Source organism: Hylobates moloch, unplaced genomic scaffold (genome assembly GCF_009828535.3).
Source record: "Hylobates moloch isolate HMO894 unplaced genomic scaffold, HMol_V3 SCAFFOLD_16, whole genome shotgun sequence".
Lineage (NCBI taxonomy): Eukaryota > Metazoa > Chordata > Mammalia > Primates > Hylobatidae > Hylobates > Hylobates moloch.
Window position 1 is genome coordinate 52,951,752 of NW_026652291.1, and position 19,992 is coordinate 52,971,743.

The 19,992-nt window shown below is 38.8% G+C and overlaps 1 protein-coding gene across 1 annotated transcript in view; it reads left to right on the forward strand.

Annotated features, from left to right (window-relative positions):
- Positions 1 to 19,992, forward strand: part of ERO1A (endoplasmic reticulum oxidoreductase 1 alpha) — a 61,822-nt gene that overhangs the window by 9,390 nt on the left and 32,440 nt on the right. The window contains exons 2-6 of the mRNA XM_032135100.2: positions 2,644 to 2,763; positions 4,306 to 4,389; positions 8,535 to 8,573; positions 18,875 to 18,951; positions 19,037 to 19,110. Of these exons, the coding sequence (XP_031990991.1) occupies positions 2,644 to 2,763; positions 4,306 to 4,389; positions 8,535 to 8,573; positions 18,875 to 18,951; positions 19,037 to 19,110 (394 nt within the window). The remainder of the gene's footprint in view (positions 1 to 2,643; positions 2,764 to 4,305; positions 4,390 to 8,534; positions 8,574 to 18,874; positions 18,952 to 19,036; positions 19,111 to 19,992) is intronic.

Here is a 19,992-nt window from a genome sequence, read left to right on the forward strand (position 1 = left end):
TATGCCACCTCTGCTCTGGAGAATTTTTGCATTTCTTTCTGGTTTGGGGCTTCTTAGAGTTTCCTTTGTAATTAGGATAGAGATAGGAAGAATGATAGACACAAAAGGTGTTTACCTTTGCTGCTTGCTTTACTTGCTATGTGTGTTTCTGCCTCCTGTGCTTGTGTACTCTGGGGCACTGAGCACACCATAGGTGAAATGGTGCTAGATATATTTAATGAGACAGTATGGTGCTGGTCTCCAGTGATGAGTGACAATGGACAACATTCATTCATTCACCCATCTCTTCCACAAATAATAATAATAATAATTTATTTGTAACAGGATCTCACTTTGTTGCTGAGGCTGGAGTGCAGTGCAGTGGTGCGATCTTGGTTCCCTGCAACCTCTGTGTTTTGGGTTTAAAGCGATTCTCCTGCCTCAGGTGCCCACGTAGCTGGGATGACAGGCATGGGCCACCATGCCTGGCTAATTTTTATGTTTCTGGTAGAGATGGGGCTTCACCATGTTGGTCAGGCTGGTCTTCAACTCCTGACCTCAAGTGATCCTCCCGCCTCGGCCTCCCAGGGTGCTAAGATTATAGGCCACAAATAATTATTGAGCATCTACTGTGTGCTTTCTGGAAGTATATGATTTTTCACTCAAGGATTTTATATTCTAGTGGGTAGGAGTAAAATAGATAAATTCACTGCTGTGAGGTACAGTAATACTTAGATAATAGTGTGTGGAGTGACTTGGGAGCAGCTGGGAGAGGCATTTAACCCAGCGGGTGGTAAGGAGTACTGGAAGGACAGCTTCCTGAAAAAGGTGATACTGAGCTGAGGCTTGAAGATATATTTTAACCTTAAAAATGAATTCCTCAGGGGGAAGAATGGATGCCTTGAAACTTGCTCTCAAGTTTTTCCTGTGTTTCTTTTTGTAACTTAATGTCTCTACTTTGCATATGTCCCTTTGGCCTTTGCAGTCTCTATGTCTGTCATTCTTTGCATAATAATTCATATCAAAGGGGAGAAACAGCTATTTTTTTGTCCCTAGAATTTCTGCTCTTAAGGTTCAAAAGAAAGTTTGAAAAATCATATCATTTAGGTTAGAAGTACTTTGTGTTGTTGGTATCCAAAATTAGGACTCTGAGATTCTTGTGTATTCAGAGAATTTTTAGTAGGAAACAAGGACAAATTTGCATATGAAATGAAAATAGTTATTACATGACAAAATATGTAAATCTGATTTCTAGAAACTGAATTAGTCCAAAACAAGTAAGAGAAGGAAAAGCAGTAAAAAGTTCTTCTTGAATATTGCTGTTGTCATCCAAAGTATTCTTATTTCTTTTAGGTGAAAAATTTCCATTACTGTTTTGTGATATTCTCAAAAGAAAGTTTAGGATTTTACAGTATTCTAAAATACTGAATCTTAATTCAGTATTTCAGTAGAGTATTATTGATTTGCTTCCTTATCAGTAGATTTTTAAATTATTTATTTCTAGGCTATAGATCTTCCTAAAATATAATCCAAAGTAGTTTAAAATGCAGATATCTAGACTGAAGTATAAAGATCTCTTTTCTGGAGCATGCTATATTTAACATTTTTTTTCTAGGTTTGTTTTTGTTTTTGGAATCATGATATATTTGTTTCTTAAAGCAATCTTTAATTCTATTAGATGTTTTTCTAGCTCAAATAAACATCTAAGAATTTTAGTTTAATTTGGCAAGTAACACTGGTGAAAGAAAGGAAAAGAAAGAATTCTAGTTTCATAATTGATAATATTTATTATCATTACCATTGTATCCTAGGATATGTGCATTTAGTAGCTTGATTTAGTGCATACCATTAAGACATTAGCTTTAAACATTTGAAGAGCAGGACTGACTTTGAGGTCAGTTTGCTGTTTCATTGTTACTAATGATAAGTGGTTTCTAAGCGCCATTCCAAACTTTTAAGAAATTGTTACAGCCCAATATTTGAGGATTGTTAGATCCTTACTGAAAGCTAAGGATGGGAATGCAGCTGTGCCTCAGGAACGACAGTGGAAGTGGGAGCTGGAAACCCCTCAGATATCCAGGTAGTATATACTCTCTATCTCCTACCTCTGCCTCTTTGTGTATCTTTTTTTTTCCCCCAAGAATTCCGAGGACAATCAAGCTTTGTATATCTTTTAAAACTTTTCCTCTCTCTGCCAACTGGCTCATGTGCTCCTCAGTTCACATGATGGAGTATTTGTTTACTGGTCTAGCCACAGGGAGACATCTTATCCTGTTATTCTCAATTCTAGGATCCTGGAGAGGGGATCATGACCTGGTTTGAGTTAGATGCCTACCCTTGGTCAGGTCAACTATGGCCTGGAGGGCAGAGTTACAAAATAAATCGTTGCCAGGGGACCAACTCTGTGTGTGTGTGTGTGTGTGTGTGTGTGTGTGTGTCATGAGCTCTGCACACCTTACAGAAGTATCCACTCCATTCCTCGGTATATAGCAAGAGCAGCAGTATTACTAGATTATTGTCATACCCCATCTCAAGAAACTATGTGGGAGGAGGGAGGATAAGGATTGGTTGAGTAGTGGGCTGTTTCCTAACAACCATGTGAGGAAAAAGAACCCTGTTGCATTTAGGACATTTCAATTTAATATTTCATTTTCTTTGTAACAGGTTAGTGGTTACTTGGATGATTGTACCTGTGATGTTGAAACGATCGATAGATTTAACAACTACAGGCTTTTCCCAAGACTACAAAAACTTCTTGAAAGTGACTACTTTAGGTATTACAAGGTATTTTTAATTTTAATTTTTTATATACGAATACTTTAAATGGATAATTAGATTTTCTTAAGAATTACTGAGCTTCAAAATTGTAGTTATTTAAAATTGATATAGTCTTTATTAAGAAAATTCACTTCATAAGAGTGAACCATGTGATTCTGAAACCGTCCATTGGATAATTTTAATAACTGAATTTTACACTGTAGAGTTAGAACCTAGTTGGTTAAATTGAAATTAGGACAGAAATTATTATATATTGTTATCAAAATGGTGAGATCATAATTTTCTAAAACATCAGATTGGCTTCAATTAATTAAAATAATTAAATTTTTTTTGTAGAATCATGACTTTATCCTGACCTATATTATTTTAACAAATCACTTGTGCTGTTTTATCTTGAGATATCTACTAGAAGAGTTTAGAAAACCTGATCAATGGAGTATTTATTTGTAGTCAGAGTTTACAATTGTCTATCCTCTACCTGTTAACTCTTTCTTGTTTGAAAAGAATGTGAGTCGAGCTACTTCGGCTCCTAGTTCCCATCTGTTCAGGGTCTATTTAGTGGCAGCTGTGCCTTTTTTTCTGAGACAGAGTCTTGCTTTGTCACCCAGGCTGGAGTGCAGTGGCGTGATCTCTGCCCACTACCAACTTCCGCCTCCTGGGTTCAGGCAATTCTCCTGCCTCAGCCTCCTGAGTAACTGGGATTACAGGCATCTGCCACCACACCTGGCTGATTTTTGTATTTTTAGTGGAGATGGGGTTTTGCCTTGCTGGCCAGGCTGGTCTTGAACTCCTGACCTCAGGTAATCCACCTGCCTTGGCCTCCCAAAGTACTGGGATTACAGGCGTCAGCCACCATGCCCAGCCCAATCTGTGTCTTTTTTTTCTTTTCTTTTTTTTTTTTTGAGACAAAGTCTTGCTCTTGTCATCTAGGCTGGAGTGTGGTGGCGTGACCTTGGCTCACTGTGCCCTTCGACTCCTGGGTTCAAGTGATTCTCCTGCCTCAGCCTCCCGAGTAGCTGGGATTACAGGCACCTGCCACCATGCCTGGCTAATTTTTGTAATTTTAGTAGAGACGGGGTTTCACCACGTTGGCCAGGCTGGTCTCAAACTCCCGACCTCAGGTCATCCGCCCGCCTGGGCCTCCCAAAGTGCTGGGATTACAGGCATGAGCCACTGTGCCCGGCCTGATCTGTGTCTTTCTAACCAAGTCTACCAATTTACTTATACCAGCCTTTTTGAGTACATCTTTTTATTTTACTTTTAAAATAAAGTTGACTTTTTTTTTTTTTTTGATACGATGTCTCACCCTGTTGCCCAGGCTGGAGTGCAGTGGCACGATCTTAGGTCACTGCAACCTCCGCCTCCTGGGTTCAAGCGATTCTCCTGCCCCAGCCTCCCAAGTAGTTGTTATAAACTGGCAACAGATAGGTGGAGGAAATAATATATTTGCAACTGATAACATGACCAAGTTATAGCACCATAGTTTATAACTGTCAGTTATAATTTTGGGATTCTGATTTTTATAATTTTTTTTCTATTATTTTACAGGTAAACCTGAAGAGGCCGTGTCCTTTCTGGAATGACATCAGCCAGTGTGGAAGAAGGGACTGTGCTGTCAAACCATGTCAATCTGTAAGAACCATGTATACATTTAAAAACTGTTACATGTTTTTTCATTCATTACAACTTTTTGTTTTGTTTTATTTAAGAATTTTTTTTTTTTGAGACGGAGTCTGGCTCTGTCACCCAGGCTGGAGTGCAGTGGCGCGATCTCGGCTCACTGCAACCTCCGCCTCCCGGGTTCACGCCATTCTCCTGCCTCAGCCTCTCCGAGTAGCTGGGAATACAGGCGCCCGCCACCACGCCCGGCTAATTTTTTTTTTGTATTTTTAGTAGAGACGGGGTTTCACTGTGGTCTTGATATCCTGACCTTGTGATCCGCCCGCCTCGGCCTCCCAAAGTGCTGGGATTACAAGTGTGAGCCACCACGCCCGGCCTTTTAAGAATTTTTTTTTGAAAAAATAGAGATGAGGTTTCACTATGTTGCCCAGGTTGGTCTTGAATTTCTGGGCTCAAATAATCCATCTGCCTTAGCCTCCCAGAGTGCTGGGATTACAGGTGTGAGCCACTGCACCCGGCCCACTACAACTTTTTAAAGGGGGCCAATATAACTAAAATAATTGTGCAGTCGTTAGTTTAAATATAACATTCAATATTTTTATGTTAAAAACCCAAACTTATAAAACCTATTTTGAATTACACTGCCTTCATAATAATATAATTAACATTTTGTGGTTAATATAATCCTTTGACTTATTAGGGAGATTGATAATAGTTCTTTTTGCTTGATATTTGTTTTTCCTCTTACATCTTTTCTGAACCAAGTTATATATATAGCATAATAAAATGAAATTAATCGAAGTATAAACAAAATCCCCCCCCTCTTTTTTCGGGTGTATTTTTGCCTTGGATTTCCTGGGGTGTGAGTGGACAAAACACCTGGTTTTACTTAGAAATTTTTGGAGCATTAAAATTTGAAGTATCCTACTGTGAAAATAGAGTTTTAAAAATATTTTTGAATGACAATTTATTCCCTTTTTGAGTACATCTTTTTATTTTACTTTTAAAATAAAGTTGACTTTTTTTTTTTTTGATACGATGTCTCACCCTGTTGCCCAGGCTGGGGTGCAGTGGCACGATCTTAGGTCACTGCAACCTCCGCCTCCTGGGTTCAAGCGATTCTCCTGCCCCAGCCTCCCAAGTAGCTGGGATTACAGGTGTGTGCTACCACGCCCAGCTAATTTTGTATTTTTAGTAGAGATGGGGTTTCTCCATGTTGGTCCTTGTTGGTCAGGCTGGTCTTGAACCGGTAACCTCAGGTGTTCTGCCCGCCTCAGCCTCCCAAAGGGCTGGGATTACAGGTGTGAGCCACCATGCCCAGCTTCGATTCCTTTTTAATGCTGAATAACATTCCACTGTATGCCTCTACTATGTTTTGTTTATATAGTTACCTGTTGATGGACTTTTGGGTTATTTCTACCTTTTTGCTATTGTGAATAATGCTGCTATGCACAAATATTTATTTGAGTCCCAACTTTAGTTTTTTGGGGTATATACTTAGAAGTAGAATTGCCGGATCATGTGTTAGTTCCGTTTGTTTTTTTCTGAGGATCTGTCATACTGTCTTCAACAGTGGCTGTACCGTTTTATGTTCCTACCAGCAATGTACAAGAGTTCCAGTTTCTTCACATTCTTGACAATACTTTTACTTTCTATTCTTTTGGATAATAGTTATCCTAATAGGTGTGAAGTGGTATTGTGGTTTTGGGTGGTTTAATTTTTTATATATAAATACTGTTACACAGACTTATCTAGCATGTGGAATTAAGGCCAGTGTCAAATACTATTTATGGGCATTTTACCATGAGAATGAGAAGCATGTTTTTTGTTACATTTATCCTCATATAGATACAGCTTATTGAAAATTAAAGGATTAATTTATGAAACACCTTGTTACTATTAAAGCATGAGCATATCATTAAAGTGATATTAACAGTAAACACTTTGTATTCTAAGTTTTGCATTTGTAATTCAGTAATAGAAAAAATTAGTTGGGGACATTTACCAATATCCTAATTATATGAATTAGTAAAAATGCTGAAATATGGTAGATGCTTAATAAAGGCGTTTAATTATACTTGTTCATTAAATGAGCTTTTTATTAATATTAGAAAATGGAAATATTTTACAGTTATTGCAAAGTCAAATCTTATCTTGAGATACCAATTATTTCTGATTATTATTGATGAAGTGTAGAACTAGGGGATGCCATTTGGAAAAGAAGATTGGAGGGAGCAGAAGCCCTGAAAATACTGTAGCATAAAATAATAGCTTATTGATTCCATCAGTTGACAGACTGACGAATGAGATGTATTTCATTGTAAATCCAAGAGAAAACAACCAATTTTAGCATTTGAGAAATATTAAATATATATTTATTATTTGATTTGAATGTATTGAAGTGCTATAAAAGAATCAGGTGAAAGTTATCAATTTGCACTGAAAAATTGAGTCAGGATCCAGTAATTTTAAGCTTCTGCAGAGCTGGGAAGAACTGAAAGGCAGAATGCCTTTCATGCCAATACTTTGTTTTTTTTGTTTGTTTGTTTATTTGTGTTTTTTGCTTGTTTTTGAGACAGGGTCTCACTCTGTTGCCCAGGCTGGAGTGCAGTGGCATGATCTCAGCTCACTGCAACCTCTGCCTCCTGGGCCTAAGCAATCCTCTCACCTCAGCCTTCCGAATACCTGGGACTACAGGTGGACTACAGGCACACATCATGCCCAGCTAATTTTTTGTACTTTTGATAGAGACAAGGTTTCACCATGTTGCCCACTGTGGTCTTTAACTCCTGAGCTCAGATGATCCACCTGCCTTGGCATCCCAAAGTGCTGGGATCATGGGCATAAGCCGCTGTACCTGGCAGCAATACTTGTTTTTTTCTTGAACTGATGTTATGATGGAGAAAAGCTTTTTTCTTTAAAAGATCATTGGAAGGCCAGGCATGATGGCTTATGCCTATAATCCCATCACTTTGGGAGGCCAAGGCAGGCAGATCACTTGAGGTTAGGAGTTTGAGGTCAGCTTGGCCAACATGGTAAAACCCTGTCTCTACTAAAAATACAAAAATGAGCTGGACATAGCAGGGTGCTACTCGGGAGGCTGAGGTACAAGAATTGTTTGAACCCAGGAGGTGCAGGTTGCAGTGAGCCAAGATCTGCCACTGCACTCCAGCCTGGGCAACAGAGTGAGACCCTATCTCAAAAAAAAAAAAAATCATTGGAAGATATTTATCCATCTAAAAATATTCTTAGTTTATAAATACAGATAATGTTAGCTTAGCAGAGAAATGCCACCATTAGATCAGAGTTAGAATGCTAACTGGCAGTATTGTGGGGAGTGTGGAATAGAAGATGAGGAGATGGGAAAGAGAATGGTAAAGTAACATAAATGTGTTAGTCCATTTTGCATTGCTATGAGGGAACACCTGAGACTGGGTAATTTATAAAGAAAAGAGGTTTATTTGGCTCACAGCTCTGCAGGGGGAAGAAGCATGGTACCAGCATCTACTTGGCTGCTGGTGAGGTCTAAAGCTTACAGTCATGGCAGAAAGCAAAAAGGGAGCTGTCATATCACATGGCAAGAGAGAGCAAGAGAGCAGGGAGGTGCCAGGTATGGAGTGAACTAATAGATTAGTTCTAGATAATAGAACTTATTACTTCTAGATAATAGAACCAATAGATTAATTCATTACCTCAGAGATGGCACCAAGCCGATCATGAGGGATCTGTCTCCATGACCCAAACCCCTAGGTTCCAAGAACCTAGAATATCTGGCCATCACAGAAAACAAAAACAATTCTACTAAGGACCCCTGGAGTAATAGCAAAAGGACACAGGTGTTAATATCAAGTCAGCACTCAGTGGATCTCCTAGTGGCCAAATATGGGACAACTTGAACATCAAAAGGGATAATGGCTAAATGATTATTTTTACATTTCCTTGCTGTAATATACATAATGTATGCTCAGCAATCCATAGAATAATTTGTTCTTGAATTTTTATTTACTTTTAAGCAATCATATAAATACTATTCTGTTAAAAAAATCCAACTTCGATAATTTGTTTTATGAATTTTTCTCATAAGTCAGAGAAACTTAAGATGTGTTTTAAGAAGATAGAATAAATGCCATCTAAAAACATATTTTTTTCTTTTTCAGGATGAAGTTCCTGATGGAATTAAATCTGCGAGCTACAAGGTATGTACGTATACCTATTGATGTGTCCAGTATCTTAATGAAAAACTTGAAAAACCCGTTTCCCTTGTACCTACTATTCCATTTATCTGCTTCCAACGGTGAAACCCCTTGAGAGGTATCTATGTTGAATGGCTCTCTTTCTTTTTGTTTGTTTTTGTTTAACATTTTATTTTTTATGTATTTTATTCTATTTTTTTTTTGAGATGGAGTCTCACTCTGTCGCCTGGGCTGGAGTGCAGTGGCGTGATCTCGGCTCACTGCAACCTCCGCCTCCTGGGTTCAAGCGATTCCCGTCTCAGCCTCCAGAGTAGCTGGGACTACAGGCACTCACCACCATGCCTGGCTGATTTTTGTATTTTTAGTAGAGACAGGGTTTCACCATGTTGGCCAGGCTGGTCTCGGACTCCTGACCTCAGGTAATCTGCCCGCTTTGGCCTCCCAAAGTGCTGGGATTACAGGCGTGAGCCACTGCGTCCAGCCTGTTTAACATTTTATTATAGAAAGTATCAAAGATAAATAAAAATAGAGGAAAAAAATGTATCTGAAAGTCCAGACTTTTTTCAGATTTCTTTTTTTTTTTTTTGAGACGGAGTTTTGTTCTTGTTGCCCAGGCTGGAGTGCAATGGTACGATCTTGGCTTACTGCAACCTCCGCCTCCTGGGTTCAAGAGATTCTCCTGCCTCAGCCTCCCTAGTAGCTGGGATTATAGGCATGCACCACCACGCCCAACTAATTTTTCTATTTTTAGTAGAGACGGGGTTTCTCCATGTTGGCCAGGCTGGTCTCGAATTGCCGACCTCAGGTGATCCGCCTGCCTGGGCCTCCCAAAGTGCTGGGATTATAGGCGTGAGCCACCGCGTCCGGCCTGTTTAACATTTTATTATAGAAAATATCAAAGATAAATAAAAATAGAGGGAAAAATGTATCTGAAGGTCCATATGTTATTCAGATTTCTTTAATTTTTTTTTTTTTAAAGATACAAGGTCTGGCTCTGTTGTCCAGGCTGGAGTGCAGTGGCATGATCATAGCTCACTGTAACCTTGAACTCCTGGGCTAAAGTGATTCTCTCCCCTCAGCTCTCTGAGTAGCTGAGAATGTAGGCACATGCCTCCATGCATAGATAATTTTAAGAAAAAAATTCTGTAGAGATAGGGTCTTGCCATGTTCCCCAGGGTGGAAACTCCTGACCAAGTGATCCTCCTGCCTCAGCCTCCCAAAGTGCTGGGATTACAGGCATGAGCCTCCACACCAGGCCAGATTTCTTTAATTTTTACCTAATATCCTTTATCTGTTCTAGGATCTCACCCAAGACACCATGTTATATTTAGTAGTCATGTCTTCTTAGGCTTCTCTTAGCCGTAACAGTTTCCCAGTCTTTGTTTCTGATAAGGTGTTTTTGAGTAGTACTAGTCAGGTGCATTTTGTAGACTGTCCATTAGTGGGGATTTATCAGATTCAGATTCATTTTTTTGATATATATATTATATATATAGGAGTTACTGTGTACTTACTATTGTGTTACATCAACATATAATGTCTGCTTTTCTCTTTTTTCTTGATGTTAAGATTGATCACTAGGTTCATTATACATTCATCTTAAAGCTCCCTAATAGCTTTTCACTGAAAAGTTTTAGCAGCCTTGATGATTCTTACCTGGTTGCATTAGCCAAAGTGATTTTTTTTTAAACATGAGATTATCTGTCTTCTCTGTTTAAAATCCTCCTTCGTGTCCATTTCTCCTGAGAAAAGGCCAAAGCCCCTATAAAGCAACAAGAAGTAAATAGAGTGACCATATGCCGGGGTTTGCCTGGAACAGAACTGGTTTATACCTGTTGTGCTGACATCCTTTCTGATTTATCATTTTTTCTGAGTTTCTTGGTTTTAAATAAAATATTATTAACAGTTGCATTAAAATAGGTTGGGATGGAATTGGTAGACAAATACTTTTTTTTTTTTTTTTGTAGGTAGGAGATTCTACCATGTTGCCCAGGCTGGTCTTGAACTCCTGGGCTCAAGCTGTTCACCCACTTCGGCCTCTCAAAGGGCTGGGATTATAGGCGTGAGCCACGACACTCAGCCAAATACTTTGTATTTCCATCTTCCTCTGTTGTATTCTCTCTTATTTGATATGTGTGTGTGCTAAATAGAGTTCTGACTTTAATACAAAGATGACCAACAAGAACGTATCCTTCTTCTGATTTTCTAGATGCAAAGAAACTAAATCTTTGTCTGAAGCACAGTATACTAGGTGCTTGCTGATAAAGTAATTACACTTAGACACAAATGGCTAGGGACAGCTGCCTCCTTACGGCCTTGGGAAATAGGGGGAAAGTGTTGGACACTGCTGCCCCTGTTGGTCTCTTGGACTTAGTAGCCATTTGTGCTGTGGCCTGCATCATACCCGTAATATTCCTAAGCTGCCAGTCTGCCTTTTGACTAGTTAATGGGAAACCTGTGAAATTACATGGGAAATAAATAGAAGCTGAGCAATCCTACATAGAGAGAATAGTCTTTCTATAGTAGTTTTATCCTTTATATATAAATTGATAACTGTGTAGTTATTTTATGGTTTGGTAATGCTTTTTATTTTGCAATGAATCCTTTTGGCTGAAATAACTAAAAAAGGAAAAAGGAAGTGCAAGTTTTATGAAAAGTAAAATATTGAATTTCCATTTCTCCTGATAGTTCATCATGATATGTAACTCGCACAAAAGATCAGCATTCACTGTTCCTAAAGGCCATAAAAATAACACTGGCCATATGAAAATCAAAACACAGAAATCTGATAAAGCCTCAGTGTCTACTTTGCAACCAATTTGTAAAAAATGTCAGCTTTTGAAGGTTGAGCAAGGATGGACATGGTAGTTCATGTTTACAATCCCAGCACTTTGGGAGGCTGAGGCAGGAGGATCACTTGAGCCCAGGAGTTCGAGACCAGCCTGGGCAACATGGTGAAACCCCGTGTCTACAAAAAATACAGTTGTGGTGGCACATGCCTGTTCTCAAAATAGCGAAACCCCGTCTCTACAAAAATTAGCCAGCCATGATGATGGGTGCCTATAGTCCCAGCTGCCCAAGTGGCTGAGGTGGGAGGATCCCTTGAGTCTGGGAGGTCGAGGCTACAGAGAGCTGTGATCTCACCATTGTGCTCCAGCCTGGGAGACAGAGTGAGACCCAGTCTCAAAAAAAAGGGGGTTTAGCAAATTGCAATTATTACTAGTTATTTTAAGAAGACTGTGTCTAAAGATAATTTAACATGTGCAGCTGCAGAGAGTACATTTACATATCATTTTGTAATATGTGACTTTTCATGTAGACTAAATAACTTTTAATTTTTCCCATTATTTTATTCCATTATTTTATTATGAAAATTTAAAAATATAGCAGAGTTAAAGGAATTTTCCCATGAACATTCTTATACCCATAACCTAGATTCCACCACCTTTTTTTTTTTTTTGAGACGGAGTTTTGCTCTTGTTGTCCACAGTCTAGAGTGCAATGGTACAGTCTTGGCTCACTGCAACCTCTGCCTCCCGGGTTCAAGCAATTCTCCTGCCTCAGTCTCCCGAGTAGTTGGGATTACAGGCATGTGCCACCACGCCCAGCTAATTTTGTATTTTTAGTAGAGATGGGGTTTCACCATGTTGGCTAGGCTGGTCTCAAACTCCTGACCTCAGGTGATCCACCCGCCTTGGCCTCCCAGAATGCTGGGATTACAGGTGTGAGCCACCGTGCCCGGCCTAGATTCCACCATTTTAATAAACTCACTTTACCACATATCTGTTCATCTGTCCATCCTTGTAGCCCTCCACTAGAACATCTTATTTTTCGGATGCATTTCAAAGTAAATTGCCGGCGTTGGTATACCTCCTCCTAAATAAGTCGTTAGCTAGATGGATCTACATAAGTAGAAGTATATCATTAACTAGAGTCCAATATTTGTTTATATGTACTTTTAATAAAAGTATTACCATACAATGAAATGTGCAAATCTTAAGTGTGCATTTGCTGAATGTTGACAAACGCATATACCTGTGTAACCTAGGTTTCTATTAAGAGATAGAATGTTAGCATTATGCTACAAAGTTTCCTCATACCCATTCCATTCAAAGCACACTCCTCCTTCAGAGGCAACCACTGTTTTGAACATTTTCCATCATAGATTCTAAACTAATTTTGCTCATTTTAAATTCCATGTTTTCTTGTACCCACACAGAGTCAAAGAATGAATTAATAGCTTTTCACTTGGTTCCAGTGGCAGAAGAACTTTGCACATAGTTAAATGATATCATTATCAACTATTTCAAATAGAAAATAATTTCATTTAACAAATTGCTTGAGGCTGGGCACATAGTGGCTCATGCCTGTGTAATCCCAGTGCTTTTGGAGACCACCATGTGAAGATTGCTTGAGGCCTGGAGTTCAAGACCAGTCTGGGCAACATAGTGAGACCCCATCACTACAAATAAAAACTAAAAAAAGTTAGCCACGTGTGGTGGTGCCTGCCCATAGTCCTAGCTACTCAGGAGGCTGAGACAGGAGGAGGCTGAGCCCAAATGTCCAGGTTACAGTGACCTATGATTACGTCACTGCACTCCAGCTTGGGAGACAGAGAAAAAAAATTGTTTGATTTATTTCATTTAATCGATGGACTGAAAGTAAAACTTTTGGAAGTTCATTCTGTTGAAGGAAAACATTTATCACTATTGTGAATGCTAGTATAAATTCAGTTAAAGCTCAAAATTGAAGATAAAATGTTTGTGGTAGTACACATATAAATTTTTATAAAAGCAATGTTCTGGGTAAAAACCAGTGTCCTTAATAAATCAAGAGATCTATGAAACAAATGCATTTGTAATAAAAATATACAAATAATTCATAATTGTGTCCACACAAGCTGTGATATTTTACCAGTTAAGATAGAAGCGGTAATAAGCTGAGTGTGTGGCATGCACCTGTAGTCCTAGCTACTCAGGAGGCTGAGGTGGGAGGTTGCTTGAGTCCTGGAGGTAGAGATTGCGATGAGCCAAGACTGTGCCACTGCACTTAAGCCTGGCTGACAGAACCAGATCCTGTCTCAAAAAAAAAAAAAAAAAAAGGAGTAATTATTAAAATTAGTATGTGATTTATATACATACTAAGTTATGATTGTGAAATTTTTGAGATGAAGCTGATGCTGAAAAAATTTACTTTGGTATGGTTTTAGTATGATAGTACTTACTTTGCTGTCTATTATTAATCAGATTTTATAAATGTTTTGAGGCTTCGAAGAACTAGTTTGTAAAACAACCCAAGAGCTTCTCAGTAGTATTGATCAGTTTTTAATAAATGAACCCTCTAAGTTTTTATTGCAATTTGTTCTAAATCAGTGAAAAATAAGTATCAATGAATGGAATGCATAAAGAAGAAACAAAGTTTAGCTGTTAAGGTTTAGCAAATTGCAATTATGACAAAGTGGCTGGATGTGGTGGCTCATGCCTGTAATCCCAGCACTTTTGGAGGCTGAGGCAGACAGACTGCTTGAGACCAGGAGTTCAAGACCAGCCTGGGCAACATGGTGAAACCCTGTATCTACAAAAAATTTAAAAAATTAGCCATACATGGTAGTGTGCACCTGTAGTCCTAGCTACTCAGGAGACTGAGAGGGGAAGATTGCTTGAGCCTGGGAGGTTGAGGCTGGAGTGAGCTGTGGTCATGCTGTTACACTCCAGCCTGGGCAACAGAGCAAGACCCTTTCTCAAAGAAAAAAAAAATCATTATGACAAAGCTTGTAAACAAAGGCGTTTAAATTTATACCTACAAAAACTAGAGAGAAATCAAACACATTAAATGAGGAAAGTCCAAATGGTGTTTAATATGATTCAGAAATTGTATTCTGAAATGTTTTAAATGTGTTTGGGAGTATCTCCATGTGTGGCAAGAATATCCTCTTGATAGAACTCTGCTTTGAATTGGATCTGATCTGAGATGTAATGAAATTGAGGATTACAATTTCATCGTATCTAAGTTTGACCAAACTTTTTTTGTTTGTTTGTTTTTTGTTTGTTTCTTTTTTTTTTTTTTTTTTTTTGGTCAGAGACAGGTCTGTCTCTGTTGCCCAGGCTGGAATGCAGTGGTAAGATTATAGTTCACTGTAACCTCGAACTCCTGGGCTCAAGCAATCCTGCCACCTCAGCCTCCTGAGTAGCTAGTATTATAGGCACCTGCCACCATGCCCAGCTAATTAAAATTTTTTTTGTAGAGATGGGGTCTTGCTGTGTTACCCAAGCTGGTCTTCAACTCTTGGCCTCAAGCAAACTTTCCACTTTGGCCTTCCGAAGTGCTGGGATTTCAGGCATGAGCCACTACACCCGGGCTTTAAATTTGTCAAAACATTTAAAATAATCAAAAAATAGAGACAACTTATTTGATGTTTTGCCTTAAAATATTTATTGTAGAAATGTACTTTAGGAGCAAAAGAATATAACTTGTGAAAATATTTGGGCTAAAATATTTCCACATATTTACCTAAAGAGAGAACGTTTTTTCTTTTTTTTTTTTGAGACGAAGTCTCACTCTGTCACCCAGGCTGGAGTGCAGTGGTGCGATCTCGGCTCACAGCAAGCTCCGCCTCCTGGGTTCACGCCATTCTCCTGCCTCAGCCTCCCGAGTAGCTAGGACTCCAGGTGCCCGCCACCACGCCTGGCTAATTTTTTTGTATTTTTAGTAGAGACGAGGTTTCAGCACGTTGGCCAGCCTGGTCTCAAACTCCTGACTTCAGGTGATCCACCTGCCTCGGCCTCCCACAGTGCCGGGATTATAGGCGTGAGCCACCATGCCTGGCCTGATTATGGGCAATTTTATGAAAAATTAAAAGTAATAAGAACATATTGGAAAAAAGTACGTTCTTCAGAAAAATGTTAATGACATAGTATTGAGACAGATGTGACTAAGAAGCTGATTAAATTATTATTATTATTATTATTTTGAGACAGAGTCTTGCTCTGTTGCCCTGGATGGAGTGCAGTGTTGGCTCACTGCAACTTCCGCCTTGCGGGTTCTAAGCGATTCTCCTTCCTCCGCCTCCAGAGTAGCTGGGACTACAGGCGACCGCCACCATGCTCTGCTAAGTTTGTGTATTTTTAGTAGAGATGGCGTTTCATTGTGTTAGCCAGGCTGGTCTCAATCTCCTGACCTCGTGATCTGCCCGACTCGGCCTCCCAAAATGCTGGGATTATAGGCGTGAGCCACCGCGCCTGGCCACCTATTTTCTTACATTGACCTGTGTGTCTGGTTCAACTCTTCATTAATGTGGCTTTATGATAGCTTAACATCAGATCAGATAGGTTATTTCTGCTTTTTCTTTTTGTTTTTTTGAGGAGGAGTCTCGCTCTGTCCCCTAGACTGGAGTGCAGTTGCGCAATCTCGGCTCACTGCAAGCTCCGCCTCCTGGGTTCAAGCGATTCTCCTGCCTCCGCCTCCAGAGTAGCTGGGACTACAGGCGCCTGCCACCACGCCCGGCTATTTTTTTTGTATTTTTTAGTAGAGACGGGGTTTCACCGTGTTAGCCAGTATGGTTTCGATCTGACCTCGTGATCTGCCCACCTCGGCCTCCCGCAGTGCTGGAATTACAGGCGTGAGCCACCGCGCCCGGCCGAAACTGATTAAATTATTAAGTAGCAATTAAGAATGGTTATTTTGTTCAGTTTATTTTTAAATATTCAGGTAATTGCAATAATAAGATGTAAAAATTTTTGTTTTAATATACTTAGGTATATGTTATTTTTTAAACAATTTTTATTCATTTTTGGTAGGTATTTTTACCATTTTTTTTTTTTTTTTTTGATGGAGTCTTGCTCTGTCGCCCAGGCTAGAGTGCAGTGGCATGATCTTCGCTTACTCCAACCTCCACCTCCCGGCTTCACGTGATTCTCCTGCCTCAGCCTTCCGAGAAACTGGGACTACAGGCGCATCCCACCATGCCCAGCTAACTTTTTTTTTTTTTTGGATTTTTAGTAGAGACAGGGTTTCACCGTGTTAGCCACGATGGTCTCAATCTCCTGACCTTGTGATCCACCCGCCTCGGCCTCCTAAAGTGCTGGGATTACAGGTGTGAACCACTGCGCCCAGCCAGTATTTTTAACTTTTTATTTTGATATAATTTCCAACTCATAGAAAAATTGCAGTATTAAAGACATTTTGTACACTATGCATTCACTAAACTTTTATATTTTGCCTCATTTATTTTTTGTTTTATGTTTGTATGTGTGTGTATGTATATATATATACACACATACATACATACACACACATACATATATTATATATATATATTTTTTAATTGCGATAAAGTCTTGCTGTGTTGCCTAGGCCGTTCTTGAACTCTTGGACTCAGGCAATCCTGCCACCTTAGCCTCCCAAAGTGTTGGGATTACAGGTGTGAGCCACTGTGCCTGGCCACATTTGTTTTATCATGCTTATTGTGTGCATATATGGACACACAGAAAGCATGATAAAACAAATGGACATTTGTATGTGTGTATTATATATATATAAAATACACATTTTTGTGTATATATTTTTGCATATGTACACATACATATTTTTGCATATGTACACATTTTTGTGTATATATACACACAAAGTATATATACATACCATATGATATCTAATATATATTACATATACACTATATATAATATGTGATATATATTTTATATGTACTATATACTATATAATATGTAATATATTTTTATCTATAACATAATTTTCTGTGCCATTTGATTATAGGTTGAACATATATCCCTTTGTCCTTTAATACTTAATTATATATGAAATAATTTTATTTTTAAAAATAGTTTTTGAAGCAAGCTGTCTTATATGTTGTCTTACGTTTATACCAATATAATGAAACTAAATTGTCACTCAATAAATAAATATTTCAAAAAACTATATCCTTTTAGTTATTTTAGGGTTCATTTATTTTAGTGTCCTTGTCTGGAAAGTGGTTTGAATAGTTGTCCTAACAATAAGGCCAAAATAGGCACTCAATAAATATTTGCTGAGTGAATTCGTGGCCTCCCAGTGTTGTCCTTCACCTGTATGATGAACTGGTGTGTGATGAAATCCCATAAACCAACTTGCTTACCTTACGCCACGGACAGGCCTAGTAGAATATATATGTAAAGTGACTTGGACATTGAGAGGAAATATGATAGTTAAAGAGTATATTTTAGAAACCTAAAAATGTTGGAATTTTTTTTTTTTTTTTGAGGTCGAGTTTTGCTCTGTTGCCCAGGCTGGAGGGCAGTGGCACAGTCCTGGCTCACTGCGACCTCCACCTCTCTGGTTCAAGTGATTCTCCTGCCTCAGCCTCTTGAGTAGCTGGGATTACAGGCGCGTGCCACCCCACCCCACTAATTTTTTTTTTGTATTTTTAGTAGAGATGGGGTTTCACCATGTTGGTCAGGCTGGTCTTGAACTCCTGACCTCGTGATCTGCCCACCTCAGCCTCCCAAAGTGCTGGGATTACAGAATAATTTTTCTATGACTGGGTAGGTTCCAGGGCATTCTTAGCATCATGGCATAGGATGGACTTTAGACACACACGATTGGTCCAACTGCTTATTTTATGGAAGAGAAAACTGATGCCCACACTTAAGTCGTTAGAAAAGTAGGACAGTGCCTGTTGACCACTTGCTGCATGACTTCCTTATAACCTTGAAGATTTTATTCGTGTGCAGTTTAGTAATGAGTTATTAGAACTATATTCTTTATTTTGTGCACCATAGTAAATTGTGCTCCACCCCATAAAAAACAAGAGGCGAAGCGTTTTATTTTTTAGTTTCAGGAGGAACATAAGAACTTAATTTTTTTTTTTTAAGTTTTGAAGCCAAGATGAAGGTGCCAGCTATAAAAAGAGCCCCAGAGGCTGAGCACAGTGGCTCACGCCTGTAATCCCAGCACTTTGTGAGGCCGAGGTGCGTGGATTGCCTGAGGTCAGGAGTTCGAGACCAGCCTGGCCAACATGGCAAAACCTGTCTCTACTAAAAATACAAAAATTAGCTGGGCATGGTGGCCCATGCCTGTAATCTCAGCTACTCAGGAGGCTGAGGCAGGAGAATTGCTTGAACCCAGGGGGTGGAGGTTGCAGAGAGCCGAAATCGCACTACTGCGCTCCAGCCTGGGCGACAGAGTGAGACTCCACCTCAAAAAAAAAAAAATAACATTAAAAAAAAAACAGCTTCAGATAACTTCTAAATTTTAAACAAGTTTTAAAAATGCAGTAAGTTATAATCTATTTATTCCCTTTTTCATTTTAGTATTCTGAAGAAGCCAATAATCTCATTGAAGAATGTGAACAAGCTGAACGACTTGGAGCAGTGGATGAATCTCTGAGGTTTGATTTTATTTTTCAGCAGTATTTCATGTTTCTTTATGTTACATACTAACTTAAAAAATAATGATTTTTTTTTTCTTTGAAGTGAGGAAACACAGAAGGCTGTTCTTCAGTGGACCAAGCATGATGATTCTTCAGATAACTTCTGTGAAGCTGATGGTATAATATTTTTGATAGTATGCATTATGTTGAAAATTATACCTAAGAAAAAAATTTTTTTTAATTATTTTAATCTGTGCATGGTGGTGTGCCTGTAGTCCCAGCTTTTCTAGAGGCTGAGGCAGAAGAATCACTGGAGCCCACGTATTTGAATCCAGACTGGGCAACATAGTAAGACCCATCTCAGAAAAATGTTATTAAAGGAAAAAACTCAGTTTCTAACAGTTTGGCGGTTCTTCAAAAACCTAAACGTAGAATTACTATATGACATAACAGTTCCTTTTCTAGGTATATACTCAAAAAAATTAAAGACGGACTCAAATAGATGGCAAAGTCATGTTCATTGTAGCCAAAAGGTGGTAACAACCCAATTGTCCAGCACTGTTTGAATGGATAAACAAAATGTGTTATATAAAACACACAATGGAATACTATTCAGCCAGAAAAAGGAATGAAGTTCTGATACATACTACAACACGGATGGACCTTGACAACATGCTAAGTGAAATAGGTCAGGCACCAAAGGACAAGTATAAATGATTTCACTTATATGAAATGTAAACAATAGGCAAATTCAGAGACAGAAAGTAGATTAAAGATTATCAGAGGTTGGGGTGGGTAGGCGTTGTTGCTAAATGGTTACAGAGTTTCTGTTTGAGGTGCTGGAAAAGTTCTGGCGACAGGTAGTGGTGATGGTTTCACAACATTGTGAATATAATGAATCCCACTGAATTGTATACTTAAATGTGGTTAAACTGTAAATTTTATTATATCTATTTTATTACAGTTAAAAAAACTCAGTTTCTAGAAAAAATATACCTCTTAAGTTTTGCAGTTATATGTAGCTAGTAGTTTATATAATTTTGTATATACATTTTGTAT